This window comes from Phaenicophaeus curvirostris, chromosome 27 (assembly GCF_032191515.1).
Source record: "Phaenicophaeus curvirostris isolate KB17595 chromosome 27, BPBGC_Pcur_1.0, whole genome shotgun sequence".
Classification (NCBI taxonomy): domain Eukaryota; kingdom Metazoa; phylum Chordata; class Aves; order Cuculiformes; family Cuculidae; genus Phaenicophaeus; species Phaenicophaeus curvirostris.
In genome coordinates, this window is record NC_091418.1 from 5,123,306 (window position 1) to 5,139,725 (window position 16,420).

The window sequence follows — 16,420 nt, forward strand, 5'->3', positions numbered from 1 at the left end:
TCCATACTGCTTTTCCTTCTCTTCCTTTTTCTATCCTTCCTTCCTTTCTTCTTCGTTTTTCCTTTACCTTTCCTTTTTCAAACCATCCTTCCTTATGTCTTCCTTCGTACTTTGCTTTTTTTCATTCTTCTTTCCTGCCTTCCTCTTCCTTCCTACACACTTCCCTTTCATCCTTCTTTTCCACCTTTCTTCTTCCTGTTACTTCTCTTCTATTTCCTTCTTCCTACATTTCCTTTTCCTTATCTCATTCCCTCCTGCCTTTCCTCTCTTTCTTCTATCCTACCTTTCCTCTTTCCTCCAACTTCTCCTCTCTTCCTTTGTTCCTGCCTCCCTCCTGCATTTCCTGTCTTTTCTTTTTACGCTTCCTGCCTTTTCCTTCCTTCATCCCTCCATCATTTCCTTTCTTTCATCCTTCTTTCCTGCCTTTCTTTTTTCTCCTCCTTTTTTCCTTTCCTCCTGCCTTTCCTTTCTTGTTTTCGTGGTCTTTCTTCTTTCCTGCCTTTCCTTTTTCCATCCTTCCTTTCCTCTTCCTTCCTTCATATTTTTTTCTTTCCTGCCCTTCTTCTTCCTTCCTTTTTTCCTTCCCTCCTGCCTTTTCTTCTCTTCCTTCCTGCATTTACTCTTCCTTCCTTCCTTTTTCTCCCTTTCTTCTTTCCTGTCTTGCCTTTTCCTTACCTACTGCGTTCCCTCTTCCAACCTTTTCTGCCTTTCTTATTCTTTCCAACTTCCTTTTCTCCTCCTCCTGACATTTCCTTTTTTCTTCTTTCTTTTTCTTCTTCTTTCTTTGTTTCCTTATTCCTTCCCTCCTTCCTCCTTTAGCAGCCTGATCCAGTAGGAGGTGTCCCTGCCCTTGGCAGGGGGTGGAAATGTATGGGCTTTGAGCTCCCTTCTAACCCAAACCATTCTATAATTCTGTGAGTGGAAGAGTGTGAGCAGAGGAGCCACTCACCAGGAATTTCCGCAGGTCTTTGTAGTTGGTGATGATGCCGTTGTGGATGACGATGAACTCTGGAGAGAGAGAGAGAGAAAAGGCCCCGCTCAGCCCCAGCCCCCTGGGTGGGCAGCGGGCACCTGCGGCCGTGTAACGCAGACAGGAGACACCACAAAACTATTGTGTGAAAAGCCATACTTGGCTGAATAAAGAGCAGTTTCACCTCCTGGTGTGATTTCCTTGCTCTGCCCTGTTTGGTGTGTCTGGTAGTGGCAGGAGACAGTAACAACCCGGGTGCCACTAGGGCTACTGAGATCCTGCAAATCTTCTGGAGGCACTTATGTGTCTGGCAGTTTCCAGCCTGCTGGAAGCAATTAAACACGTTCCTCCTACCAGCTCGCTCCTCGAGCAGCTACACCAGACACTAACCAAGCTGCACGGAGCCGACCAGCACCCTTCTGTGCAGTGGGGATTAAGGGAAAGCATAAATAAATGTGGGGGAAAAAAAGGTGTACAGAATTCCAGTCCAAAGAACAGCCATGAAAATTCATACCATCTGATTCCATTCTGTGTTTCTCTCCTCCTGGAGCACCCACCCCACCTCTGCATACTAATGCCAACCTTTCCTGAGATCATTCCCTGCTGCAAACATACGCTGTGGCCAGAAACGAAGGCCAAACCCCTCTGGCTTCACAGGAACTGGACTCAACATCAGAGCCCGCAACAAACCCCTGCCCTGGGTCCAGCCACCTCGCTGTGGGACACCAGGCTTTGCAGACAGCACCAAGCTGTTCCAGACAGCACCAAGCCTTCTTCCTCAAGCAGACACACTCACCATTGTTCTTATCCGAGCGCTGTGGGTGGCTGTTGATAGGACTGGGCTCGCCATGGGTAGCCCAACGGGTGTGGGCAATTCCAAGGTGTACATCAAACTCAATGTCAAGGTCCATGTCCTGTTGCTCTGCAGAAGAATCATAGAATCACATCAAATCACCACCAGGTTGGAAGAGACCCACCGGATCATCAAGTCCAACCATTCCCATCAATCACTAACCCATGTCCCTCAGCACCTCATCCACCCGTCCCTTAAACCCCTCCAGGGAAGGGGACTCAACCCCTCCCTGGGCAGACTCTGCCAGTGCCCAATGACCCTTTCCCTGAAAAATCTTTTCCTAATGTTCAGCCTAAACCTCCCCTGGTGGAGCTTGAGGCCATTCCCTCTTGTCCTGTCCCCTGTCCCTTGGGAGAAGAGCCCAGCTCCCTCCTCTCCACAACCTCCTTTCAGGGAGTTGGAGAGAGCAATGAGGTCTCCCCTCAGCCTCCTCTTCTCCAGGCTAAACACCCCCAGAAGTTCAAGTTTTTAGTACTGAGGGGCTGTCCCTTCCTGAAAGCAAACACGGGCATCTCCGCAGGCCTCCAGAGACCACGGGACAGCAACACTGACAGGGAAACAGAACCAGCAAGCTCAACAGGGCAGCAAGCCTGCTATCAGGGGCTTCAGAATGCAGGCGCACAAGGAACCTCCCTGCATTCCTCGCCCTGCCAAAACCAAACAACTTCTAAGAAAGAATCCAGCTGTAGTTTCTCTCTCTGGGCGCACCTTGCCATCCTGTCACCTGCTGTCAGCTGTGACGAACCCAGCCCATTTCACAGTTGCGTGACACCGTAACAACAGTATTTATCACCACCCCTTGTCCTAGAAAGCACATCCTTAGCAGAAATATTTCTTTGGGAACAAAATACTCCTTTTGTTCCCCAAGTGTATCCACAATCTCTTTAAAATTGTGTATCCTGAAATTTTCCTGAGCAGGCAAGTGTTTCTCCAGAGATATTTTGTCTATCTTCTCTCTCTGTAATGCACATACCTCCTCACCTGGCCTTTCCAGCTCCTGCTTTTCTCTAGAATTCCCCACCTTCCTTATGCATAACCAGACCGCGAGGCTAAAACTAGTATGGGCTACAAGAAGTCAAGTTGCAACACCACGGCAGCTCTTGATTGCAAACTAGAGATCCTAACTCCTCAGAAAAGCATCTCCCTGATCTCACACAGCTTACCTGCATTCCGCACACATAGACTTTGTGTTTCTTTGTGTTCTGCACAGATTTCATGGACTTAACGTTTAAATCTAGGGAACATGAAGAAGCAGAAGACCTCACCGTGTTCTCACAAACTGGACAGTTACACACAGACACCAGTGCTCTCCTGTAGCCTGTCAGCACTCCGATGGCCAGGACAAGCATTACACAGGAAAATCTAAAGTTCAACTGGTGCAGTTATTAGAGCAGTTATTTTTTTTTTGTCCAAGCGAAAAAGTCTGATATCTAAATCCCAGTAATTCCCCTTTCCCCAGCTTAAGGTTTTTTCGTTTGGGGTTTTTTGGGGTCTGTTTCTAAAACGTAGTCCACTCCTATTTGACTTCAATAGGATGCAATTCCTTTGTCTTGAGCAACAAGGACTTCTTTGTAACTTCATGACAACATTCAAAGAATCATGGGGTTTTTCACAACACACATGTGAGTGTTTGAGCCTCTGGCACTTTAGACCCAGTTATACGGAAACACAGTGTTTCCAGTGAGAACAGGGAATAGTCAAACACAGACGAGAGGAGAGAACATTGCAAGGAAAGAGAGCAGGCAAAGAACAAAAGGGAAATACATACTGTGCACCTCTTCATCCAGAGCCTTCACTTTCCCCTTCTGTTTGATAAGCTGGATTTTGCAAGCGTTAGCTTCCCAGTCTTTGTCGTTTCCGCCATCGACTCCCACACCTGAGCACAGAATGAGAAGAAAGTGTGAACGTGTTTGATCTTTAAGGTCCCTTCCAACTCAAACCATTCCATGACTCCATGAAGGGCAGGAAGCACATTACAGTATTGTACACAAATACTGCCTGTGCTTTTTATTTCACACTGCCCTGTCCCCCCAAGCAGAACCTCCAAATAACCCCCCCTTGGATTGGAAGTGAGGTGTTCTCTCCTCAGCTTGCAGGTACTTTTACAGCCTCAGGTAACAGGCATCAAGAGTGTTTAATGGAAACCTGTACTTGAAAGCTAATCCAAACCTTTCCCACAGACACACCCAGTTTGTGCTTCAGCTTTCTTCAAAAACAGGAGACAGTAGAAACCATTCACAAACACACCACTAAAATCACCATTTACAAGCCAAAACTGAAGAAAAGAACCCTTGTTGCTGGGAGATAAATACCTGCAGAATCATAGCCCCTGTACTCCAGCCGCTGGAGCCCTTTGATAAGAGTCTCCAGGATCTCCCGTCTTGTCCGGGGAACATGGTAGTTCAGGTAAGCAAAGATGCCTGTATGGGGGAAAAGAGCAAATATTGTAACAAAATCACAGCTTAGCAAACTCTGTAGACGCCATCTACTTGGTGTGAGGACCAAGCGAAAACAAACAGGCCTTTGCACTGAGAACCCCAGGCAGGAAGGGACCATCGCATCTCCAGCTTTCCTTACCCACCACAGCTCCAGTGGAGATGTCACTAACATTTAAGAGATCAAAATAACCACAAAATCATAGAATCACAGAACAGTTTGGGTCAGAAAGGACCTTAAAGCCCACCCAGTCACACCCCCTGCCATGGGAAGAGACACCTTCCACCAGATCAGGTTGCTCCAAGGCCCATCCAACCTGGCCTTGAACCCCTCCAGGGATGGGGCAGCCACCACTGCTTTGGACAACCAGAATGCCAGCATCCTTCACGTGACACTGAAAGCACCTGACCAGAACAAGCCTGGATGCAACAGCAGAAAGGACCAGCACGATAGAATGAGCTGTCAGGAGACAATGCCGTGGACAGGACACAAATCCAGCGGGAGGTGTCCCTGCCCATGGCAGGGGGTGGAACTGGATGGGCTTTGAGGTCTCTTCCAACCCAAACGCTTTCATGGTTCTATGATTCTAAAAAACCAGCCTTAGACCAGAACTGTGACCCTGCAGGCAGGGCTGACATCTTTGTTAAATCAGAACCCAAACCAGACAGTAGCTTGAGCAGTCATTATCTCTGCACGTTTTAACAAGTTCAGTCACACCCGGATCAAAAAACACCCAATGACACAAAAGTTGATTCATAGAATCATAGAATCAGCAGGTTGGAGAAGACCCACCGGATCATGGAGTCCAACCATCCCCATCAATCACTAACCCATGTCCCTCAGCACCTCATCCACCCGTCCCTTAAACCCCTCCAGGGAAGGTGACTCAACCCCCTCCCTGGGCAGCCTCTGCCAGTACCCAATGACCCTTTCCATGAAAAAATTTTTCCTGATGCCAAGCCTGAACCTCCCCTGGTGGCGCTTGAGGCCATTCCCTCTCGTCCTGTCCCATATCACTTGGGAGAAGAGCCCAGCTCCCTCCTCTCCACAACCTCCTTTCAGGGAGTTGCAGAGAGCAATGAGGTCTTGCCACAGATCACAACTGCCAGCAGCGCACAACAAAATGCCAGGGGACAAAGTAGGAACTGGCTTCCCCCAGGAAGGGAAGGTTCATCTGGAATGAGAGAGAAAACCAGCAGTGTTTATTGCTACTTGTACTGCAAACAAACAGAACGCATCCCTCCAGAAAGAAGCCAACTTGGCATTTGTCTCAGGCATTGAAATAACCTATTCATTACAGCACAATTATTAAGATTATTCACGAGGAGTGAGAAAAAAATCTGAATCTAAGACTAAGAATACCACAAAAAAAAACCCTCAAAAGCAAGGAATTCAGTGCTTCTTAAGAGCAAATACAAAGACTACAAAACCAAGCCACCTAAACGAACTACAAATCATAGAATCATAGAACAGTTTGGGTTGGAAGCTGCTCTAAGGTCTCCCCAGAGCCTTCTCTTCTCCAGGCTCAACAACCCAAACTCTCTCAGCCTGTCCTCCTATGGGAGGTGCTCCAGCCCCCAGATCATACTTGTAGCCTCCTCGGGACCCGTTCCAACAGTTCCATCTCCTTCTTATGTTAAGGATTCCAGAACTGGACACAGGACTCCAGATGAGGTCTCACAAGAGAGGAACAGAGGGGCAGAATCCCCTCCCTCACCCTGCTGGCCACGCTACTTCTGATGCAGCCCAGGACATGGTTGGCCTTACATACAGTATTAATGCTTGAAATACAGTATCGATACTTAAAAATACACAGACAGACTCTTCAAAAAAAGACAGCCGCGTAATAATCAGGAGATTCAGGTTTGACACCATTCAGCTTTTACATCTTGACAGGAAAATGGCTGGAGTGATAATGGAGACGCCACGATGGAAATGGAATTCTACAAGCTCCCCTGTGAAAGACACAGTTTACAGAGAAGGCAAGCAGACAGGGTTAAAACTCACTTCAAGCAGGAAAAAAACCCCAAAACATTAAATAAATAGAATAGTTAAAGCAAAAAATGGGACAATAAGGCCAGTGTAAAGGAACAGGAGTCCTGCCAAATGCAGGACTTACTAATCTGCATGTTAAAATCAAATATTTGAAGGTTTATTACCCATTTATGACATCTGATCACATGAATTACGAGTAAATAACGGCTTCATTTACCAGAAGTATTTTCAACTATTGTTCATCTTCTCCTCTGCAAACATCCTATACTGCTGGAATTCTTCCTAACTGGAGAAAGTCTCAATCCGCATTCAGAAAACAGCATTTTCACTGACTCTGCCCTAACTACTAGGTTATTCGGGAACGTATGAGCAGTCACACCTTGTACCTGCCTCTGTTTTACAACTCCATTGCCCTTGACAGAAACATAGGTGAGAAAAAGACCCAAAGCATTCAGTGCTCGTTAGGCTTCACTGACTGGAGCTATTTTTGAGCTGTTTATTTCCCCCACAGCCCCCAGGAGGGGCTCTGCAGACAAACCTGCTGTGTCCGCGTACAGCCAAAGGGCACCCAGGTGACACTGGTGTCCCAGCGTGACGCAGAGCCCTGGCCATTGAAGAAAAGAACCTCTTTTTCCTCAAAAGCTGAACAAGGGATCGCTTCATCTAGCTCCAAAACCCAGCCTTCTCCAGGGTGGTAATTGGAAGACGTGGCATCCAGCAGCCCTACCTTGTGGTTCAGACCTTTCCTCCAACTCCCACTGTCTTGTTAAAGCCTTCGTCTCTCCCTCCCTGTGCTGATGCCCAAAGCAACCTACACAATCCAAAGGATGGAAAGCTTTAAACTGCAGAGACCTTTACAGCTGTTTGAAGGCTTCTGCAAGGAGCACACAGCGCCAGTTTTTGAAGGGGTAATTAATTAAAATCACAACAGTCATAGAAGCACAGAATGGTTTGGGTTGGAAGGGACCTCAAAGCCCATCCAGTCCCACCCCTGCCATGGGCAGGGACACTTCCCACTGGATCAGGGGCTCCAAGCCCCATCCAACCTGGCCTTGAACCCCTCCAGGGATGGGGCAGCCACCACTGTCCTGGGCAACCTGCTCCAGGGCCTCCCCACCCTCACAGCAAAACATTTCTCCCCAAGATCTCATCTCAATCTCCCCTCTTGCAGCTCAAAACCACTCCCCCTCGTCCTATCCCTGCACTCCCTGACCAAGAGCCCCTCTCCAGCTTTCCCGCAGCCCGTTCAGGTACTAGAAGCTGCCTTAAGTTCTCCCTGGAGGTTTCTCTTCTCCAGGCTGAACAACCCCAACTCTCTCAGCCTGTCCGCGTACAGGAGGTGCTCCAGTCCTCAGACCACCTCCGTGGCCTCCTCTGGACTCGCTCCAACAGCTCCGTGTCCTTCATGTGCTGAGGACTCCAGAGCTGAACGCAGAGCTCCAGGTGGGGTCTCACCAGAGCAGAATAGAGGGGGAGAATCCCATCCGTGGCCCTGCTGGTCCCACTGCTTTGGATGCATCAATCGAAACATGCTGGTTTTGATGAAATTCCAAGGCCAGTCTAGCAAGGTCCCACTTGGTGCTCCTCCATCTCATCCCCCCTGCCAACCCAGATGCCAGGTGCTGGAAATGTGGAAAACGTAAGTCCAAGCAGAAAATTCCAAAAAAACCCATCATGCACCTCAGGTCCCTGCAGACGTGAAAAGAAGACTTGCAGTTTCAGATCAACTCAGGTCCAGAACTTGGGCTCCAGGACAGGCCAGAAAGAGAAAATATTACAGAAAATCAGGATCCATGACTGATATTTCATTACACTACCTTGACGAGCCTTGAGTGGGCACTGTTCAAGGTAAAATACATGCCATGTGAAACCAAAAACCACTCATGAACTTCATTCTGGCCCAGCAATGTTTATATAATTGTGAACTCCTAGCTGAAATAAGAGATACTCAGGAGCTGATAGCTGACAGGCTCAGAAAACACAGCACCTGACTGGAATAAGCTCACGTACTGCAGGACTTGACACTAACAACACGAGAACAGCACCCATGATTTGCAACATAAGAAAATGGTTGGACTCGATGACCCGGTGGGTCTCTTCCAACCTGGTTATTCTACGATTCTATGAAAATATTTTAACTAGTGTCTCAACTTTGAGTGAGTCTCTTCAGCCTAGCTGTGCAAAGCGTGTGAGCTTCCCGTACTCAATCCATGACCTGCTGGAGAAGTCCTGCCTGCTTCTCCGAAGTGCCATATCTCAAACAATATACTTTAGAACATGAAACATTTCCTTTCTTGTAGGTTTGCCTTACAAACCTCACCTGATGAGCCACCAGCAGAACAGGTATTTAGCTGCTTGGGAAGCTCAGCTCTCTCTTAGAACCAGTTTTTAATGTTCAGGCACAAAACCGAGGCATTCCTAACAACAGCTCCATAAAGACCTCCCTACCAACAGCAACAAATTTTAACAGAACAGCACTTTTACCAAATGGATGGTCATGAATTCTATTGTTCACCGTCGCTAAAAGATTACTTCTAAGAACATAATTTCCCCACCAACTCCTTGGTGCTCCTGTTCCTTTATTTCATGCTAAGTTCACAGGAAAATGAATCACCACTTCCAGGAAAGAATAAATTATCTTCTCCAGTGCCTTGAATATGCAAAGTTACTCCAGAACAGCTTCTCCTAATCCTTTTCCCATAAAAGTAGAAAGCCTTCAGGCTAGGTTTATGTCAGATTTACAAATTCCTTTATACCTTTAAAACCGTTTCAACAGGCGATGCTATCAGCACATCCACTTGGCAGTCCCAAAGAATCCTTTATCCTGGTGATGATTACTAGGCCTTCAGTCTTCAACAAATTAGACGCAGGCTACCAACTTACACACATCATCCACGTCACAGACGGGGTAAAGTGGTAAAAAGATTTGTCTTCAAGCTACATCAGGGGAGACACCAGGCAGCGACAGCAAGTTCCACCACCAATACTCATTGCAGCGAAGAGCAGAGTCCCAGAACCGATGCCCCAAACCCGCTGGAGTTGGCTCCTGCAATTTGCTGCCCAGTGGCTGGGCGAGGTGGAACGCTGCATAACGCAACAGCACAAACAGCACTGCCTGACCGCTCCTTGAATCCTGGGGTCAGTTCTGGGTCCCTCACCACAAGAAGGATGTTGAGGATCTGGAGCGAGTCCAGAGAAGAGCAACGAAGCTGGGGAAGGGGCTGGAGAACAAGGATTATGAGGAGCGTCTGAGAGAGCTGGGGGTGTTTAGGCTGGAGAAGAGGAGGCTGAGGGGAGACCTCATTGCTCTCTATAACTCCCTGAAAGGAGGTTGTGGAGAGGAGGGAGCTGGGCTCTTCTCCCAAGTGACAGGGGACAGGACGAGAGGGAATGGCCTCAAGCTCCACCAGGGGAGGTTCAGGCTGGACAGCAGGAAAAAATATTTCACAGAAAGGGTCACTGGGCACTGGCAGAGGCTGCCCAGGGAGGGGGTTGATTCACCTTCCCTGGAGGGGTTTAAGGGACAGGTGGATGAGGTGCTGAGGGACATGGGTTAGTGATTGATGGGAATGGTTGGACTCGATGATTCGGTGGGTCTTTTCCAACCTGGTGATTCTATAGGTGCAAGGTCAGAAACAAGCAGACTGTCACTACTGTGTCTGCTGGCTGCACATAGGAGAGTTCACATTTCATCTAGTCCACGTTGGGAAAAAAGCAAAGTGGAAAAACATCCACTCGGTGAAGAGTGACATTTGTCCACTAGATGCTCCTTGTGCCACCCACATCCACACCTCCCCAGCTATAAGAAAGACAAGATTGCTCCAGTCTAAACAACCAGCACACCAGTTCTGAGGGCTCATTCTGGGCAAGAGCCACTGCTTGACGCTTCATGGAAAGGAAAATCCCCACGTGTACAAACAGCAGCAGGAGGGCAGGATCCACTGACACGCCTGCAACCCCAAAACTTGAAACTCGAGTCTCTTCAGCCTGTTGCTCTCCTGCGTAATCACCAGTAGCACCAGAGCTAAATCCCAAATCCCTTTTTGTTGTTAAAAGCAGCTGTGGCATTCAATAGGTTTACTTATTTACAGGACTGTCCCTTGAGCCTGGCTACCTTGAGAAACCTGTTCTGCAAACTATTTTGCAGGTGATATAGAACTGGTTTGGTGCATTCAGCCCAAAGCACACCCAATGTATACCTGGCCGGGTCTGCAAACTCCCACTCTGGGATACACCAAGAACCAAATCCAGCTTTTACTAATGCTCCTAAAACCAGAGCCCCTGCACATCTATACAGAATCACAGAATCATGGAATGGGTTGGTCTGGAAGGGACCTCAAAGCCAGCTCCACCCCCCACCATGGGCAGGGACACCTCCCACTGGATCAGGGGCTCCAAGCCCCATCCAACCTGGCCTTGAACCCCTCCAGGGATGGGGCAGACACCCCTGCTCTGGAAAACCTGCTCCAGGGCCTCCCCACCCTCACAAGCAAAACATTTCCTCCCAAGTTCTCATCTCAATCTCCCCTCTTGCAGCTGAAAACTGTTCCCCCTCATTTTCTCCCTGCCCTCCCTGATCCAGAGACCCTCCCCAGCTTTCCTGGAGCCCCTTTCCATACTGGAAGCTGCTCTAACATCTCCCTGGAGCTTTCTCCTCTCCAGGCTGAACAGCCCTGACTCTCTCAGCCTGTCCTCACAAGGGAGGTGCTCCAGCTCTCAGATCATCTCCATGACCTCCTCTCGACTCACTCCAACAGATCCATGCCCTTCCTATGCTGAGGACTTCAGAACCAGAATCCAGAACCACACACAGGGCTCCCGATAGGGTCTCACCAGAGCAGAGCAGAGAGCAGAACCCTCTCCCTCACCCTGCTGTCCCACTGCTTTGGATGCTTTCCTTTACCTGCCCAGCAGTAGGAGCACAGCAGACCACAGGACTTCGTAAGGTCCCACGCTTGCAAACTTCAACAGCAGATTATCAGTACGTTGAAAACATTGTGTTGGTAATTCCAGTCCTGAAGCTCTTAGAGGGAGAACTTCGATAACAGTAGCAGCACTGCCATATTTGTTCATAAAGCTTCATTTTAGCAACTACCTGTCTGTGATGAGCTGGGTGAACATCTGCACGGGGACCAGGTGCCTGGCACACAGCGTGGCCGGGTAAAGACATGCACACCTGACTTCCAGTTCTGCTATAAAAGTGTTGTCTGAGGGCTCTTGCCAGGAGCCAGGACGGCTCAGCGGTCACTGCTCTGAGCACCTTGGCCCCTGTGGCCTCACAGCAGCTGCAGGAAGAGCCATCAGAGCCCTCTACACCCAGACACAACGATTGTCACTTTGGTTGCGGTGGGGGGGATAATTATGCCTGGTTCATGTAAGTACTCAGAGTGCTGACCAGCCAGCTCTGCCAGTTCACGACGTCCGCAGGACTATGAGAGGGCACCACCTCAATCCGCTCAGCTTCTGCCTTTCCTGGAGTCTACAGCTGCTGTGTGGGAAAACATCCAAACTGCCACAGTAATTAATGCTTCCTAACGTGAGCAGAGACCACCGACAACCCCGCCGCGCACTCACCACCAGCAGCATCAGAGATCACAGAATGGTTTGGTTTGGAAGGGACCTTAAAAATCATCCAGTTCCACCCCCTGCCATGGGCAGGGACACCTCCCACTGGATCAGGAGCTCCAAGCCCCATCCAACCTGGCCTTGAACCCCTCCAGGGATGGGGCAGCCACCACTGCTCTGGGCAACCTGTTCCAGGGCCTCCCCACCCTCATCGTGAAGAAATTCTTCCTAATGTCTAGTCTAAATCTTCCCCCTTCCAATTTATACCCATTTCTCCCCATCCTATCACTCCAGGCCCTCATAAAAAGTCCCTCCCCAGATTTCTTGGAGGCCCTTCAGGTACTGGAAGGTCGCTCTAAGGTCTCCTCAGAGCCTTCTCTTCTGTAGGCTGAACAACCCCAACCCTCTCAGCCTGTCCTCATATGGGAGATGTTCCAGCCCTTGCATCATCTTCGTGGCCTCCTCTGGACCCGTTCCAACCATTCCAATCCTTCTTACGTTGGGGATTTCAGAACTGGACACAATATTCCAGAAGGGGTCTCACAAGAGCAGAGTGGAGGGGTGAAATCACCTCCCTGATGGTGACCGTCTACCTTCCTTCTGCCAACAGCCCTCAACCACGAGGCTCAGTGGTCATGCGGGAGCACCCACAGGCTCCAAACAGTCGTTCTCCTGTTCCGTATAAAAGCCTTCACTGTCTTCAGCCGTGAACTCCCTGCTTTCAGAAGCTCCTCGGCTCCCAAGGCTGATCCTCCTGTATCACCCTACTCAGTTAACACTCTCCTCATTTTCACTGTAGGAGCTCTGTCTGGCTCCAAGACCCAACAACTGCGCTGATCACCCCTGATGTTTTTCTGAATGTTTCATAAAATGACTCTATATCCAAGAAGAACTTTGAGGAGAAGTACATTAAGTCTTGGACGCAACCAAGTAACTTCCCACAGCGCTTTTGGGGTTTATCGCTATTAAAAAGACAAAGAGCAGAATGCTGATATCACACATTTCGAAGGCTGGACCTCAAACAAGGCAAGCACAAGGCATCAAAACCATCCTTAATCCTTGCAGCAAGCTATTTATAATAATAATTATCCCTTCTATTCTTAGCTTTGCTCCACTTTGTACTTTTAACACAAATTAACATAGCGTTAAGTGTAAATGTAAGCTCAGTATGAATTCCTGATTGCCACTGCGTGCCACAGTTTGAAGGTGAAACCGCTTCAGTCTCACAAAAACTGAGAAAGAAACAGCAGCTTGCACATAAAGTATAAACCTCATAGTCGTGTGAGAGCATCACATGGATTGGGCACATAAAATACAGGAAAAAAAACCACCAAAACCAGGAAATGGGGAAAAACAAAAGGCCAATGGATCACTGCTGCATAAATTTCCATGGAAAAACATGAAAATGGAATAGAAAGGATAGACTGTATTCCTCTGACCCAAAGCCGAGGTAGAGTAACCGTGCTGATACGGGAAACTGGAATGGCCTCAGCGACTCTGGAAAACCAAAGCAGCCCACTGGGTTGTGCTCTGCTCTTCCAAGACACAGGACCCAAGCAGGACCAGACGGAGACAAGCTGGCGCGTGACCCCACGCTGGACACTTCTAAGCCACAATTAACCCCCCTCGCCTGCCTCACCACCTGCCTTGAGCAAACACACAGCGCCGGGCGAGCGTCCCCAGCAGAGCTGTGATGCCTAAGGAATAACCAACAACCAAGCTTTGTCACCTAGAAGTGGGAGTGGCTGTTCCGTACCGGCAGAGCCACGTTTGGAAACGCTACTGGTGAACTCCGAACACCTCTCCCACAATGCACACGGGACAGAGGGGCACGTGGCTCCTACAGTCACGTCACCGCTTTGGAAAACCACAGCCTATAACCCCGTCAGGATGGCACAGGAGCATCGTGACTGAACCAAACCCCAACTGGATGGCACAGGAGCACCATCACCAAACCAAACCCTGCCTGGATGGCACGGGAACATCACCAATAAACCAAACCCCAATGGGATGGCACGAGAACATTGCCACCAAACCAAAACCCTGCCGGGATGGCACAGGAACATCGCCACCGAACCAAATCCTGCTGGGATGGCACGGGAGCATCGCCACCAAACCAAAACCATGGGCACAAGAGTGTTGCCATCAAATCAAACCCACCAGGATGGCACGGGAACATCACCACCAAACCAAACCCTGACAGGATGGCACAGGAGCATCACCACCAAACCAAACCCATGTGCACAAAAGCATTGCCATCAAACCAAACCCGGCCAGGATGGCACAGGAACATCACCAATGAACCAAACCCGCTGGGATGGCACAGGAGCATCGTCACCGAACCAAAACCATGGGCAGAAGAGCATCGCCACTGAACCAAACCCCGATGGGATGGCACGGGAGCATCGCCACCAAACCAAACCCTGCTGGGATGGCATGGGAACATCTCCACCAAACCAAAACCATGAGCACAAGAGCATTGCCACGAAACCAAACCCTGCTGGGTGTTATGGGAGCGTTGCCATCGAACCAAACCCAAAGGCATAGGAGTGTCACCACCGAACCAAACCCACAGACACCAGAGGCATCACCACCGGACCAAACCCCACAGGCACGGGAGCATCGCCACGCAACGGAAACTCATTGGGCACAGGAGCATCGCCACCAAAACAAAACCCATGAGTGTCACCACTAAATTAAACCCACTCACATGGAAGCATCGCCATGGAACCAAACCCCACCAGCACGGGAGCAGTGCTACCAAGTCAAACCCTGCAAGCGCTGCCAACAAACCAAATCCACCAGCAAGGGAGTGTCGCCACCGAGCCAAACCCTACCCATCATGGGAGAGTCACCACCAAATTAAACCCACTGGCAGGGGAGCGTCGCCACCGAACCAAATCTAGGGGCATAGGAACGTCACCACAGCACCAAACCCTGCCGGGATGGCACAGGAATGTCCCCACCGAAAACCAAAGGCCGCCGGGATGGCACGGGAGCATCACCACTGAACCAAACCCTGCCAGGATGGCACAGGAGAGTCGTTACCGAACTAAACCCTGCCAGGATGGCTCAGGAGCATTGCCACCAAACTAAACCCTGCCAGGATGGCTCGGGAGCATCACCAATGAACCAAACCCCACTGGGATGGCACAGAAGTGTCACCAACACACCAAACCCTGCCGAGATGGCACAGAAGTGTCACCAACACGCCAAACCCTGCTAGAATGGCACGGAAGCATCGCCACTGAACCAAACCCTGTCAAGATGACACAGGAGTGTCACCACCAAGCCAAATCCTGTCAGGATAGCACAGGAGCGTCACCACTGAACCAGATCTGTCGGGATGGCATGGAGCATCACTATTGAACCAAACCCTTCCAGGATGGCTCGGGAGCATCACTATTGAACCAAACCCTTCCAGGGTGGCACAGGAGCATCACTATTGAACCAAACTCTTCCAGGATGGTACGGGAGCATCACTATTGAACCAAACCCTCCCAGGATGGCACAGGAGTATCACTATTGAACCAAACCCTTCCAGGATGGCTCGGGAGCATCACTATTGAACCAAACCCTTCCAGGATGGCACAGGAGCATCACTAGTGAACCAAACCCTTCCAGGATGGTACGGGAGCATCACTAGTGAACCAAACCCTTCCAGGATGGTACGGGAGCATCACTAGTGAACCAAACCCTTCCAGGATGGTACGGGAGCATTACTATTGAACCAAACCCTCCCAGGATGGCACAGGAGCATTACTATTGAACCAAACCCTTCCAGGATGGCATGGGAGCATCACTATTGAACCAAACCCTTCCAGGATGGCACAGGAGCATCACCACCAAAGTAAGCCCTGTCAGGATGGCTCGGGACCATCGCCACTGAGCCGAACCCTGCTGGGATGGCACAGAAGCATCGTCACTGACCCAAACCCTTACAGGATGGCTCGGGAGCGTCATCAACGAACCAAACCCGACTGGGATGGCTCGGGAGCGTCGCCACCGACCCAAACCCCAGCAGGACTCCCGCCGCCTAGGTGCTGCCTGCCCCAGGCTCTGCCTTTCTGCCCTCTCTGGCCCCTCGGCTGCTGCTCTCCCCTTCCGAGGCTCTAACGGGCGCCCCCCCACCCTCACCCGGTGCCGTGTGGGGTGCGTCCCCACAGAGATTCACCCCCCTCAATCCCCACAGCTCTCACCGCACCCCCGGCCCCTCAACCGGAACCCGGGGCTTCCCCCCTCCAGCACAGGACGCCCCCCGGCCCTCAGACACAAGCGGCTCGCCCCCCGCCTCTCACCGCACATGGTGCCGCTCGCCTCTCGCCCCTCGCCGGCTCCGCGCCGCCTGCCCAGCCCGCGGCCGGGACCCAGGGCGCAGCCGCGCCGCGCGCCTCCCCATTGGCCGCCGCGCCGTTAAGCCCCGCCCCCCAGCGCCAGCTCCGCCCTCCCCATTGGCCGCCGAGCCCCTAAGCCTCGCCCCCTCGCCAACCCCGCCCCTGTGATTGGTCGCATAGCCCTAAGCCACGCCCCCTTCCCGAGCCCCGCCCCGTCATTGGCCGCGGCAGCACTAAGCCACGCCCCCTTAATATCTCCGCCCTCGC

The 16,420-nt window shown here is 50.6% G+C and overlaps 1 protein-coding gene across 1 annotated transcript in view; it reads right to left on the minus strand.

Moving 5' to 3' along the window:
- The window catches only part of GFPT1 (glutamine--fructose-6-phosphate transaminase 1), a 42,641-nt gene extending 26,445 nt beyond the window's left edge, over nucleotides 1–16,196 (minus strand). Inside the window, exons 1-5 of the mRNA XM_069877725.1 lie at nucleotides 16,118–16,196; nucleotides 4,136–4,243; nucleotides 3,592–3,699; nucleotides 1,767–1,892; nucleotides 950–1,008 (exon numbers count right to left, since the gene is read on the minus strand). Coding sequence (XP_069733826.1) covers nucleotides 950–1,008; nucleotides 1,767–1,892; nucleotides 3,592–3,699; nucleotides 4,136–4,243; nucleotides 16,118–16,124 — 408 coding nt within the window. The 5' untranslated portion in view covers nucleotides 16,125–16,196. The remainder of the gene's footprint in view (nucleotides 1–949; nucleotides 1,009–1,766; nucleotides 1,893–3,591; nucleotides 3,700–4,135; nucleotides 4,244–16,117) is intronic.
- Nucleotides 16,197–16,420: the final 224 nt, after the last annotated feature.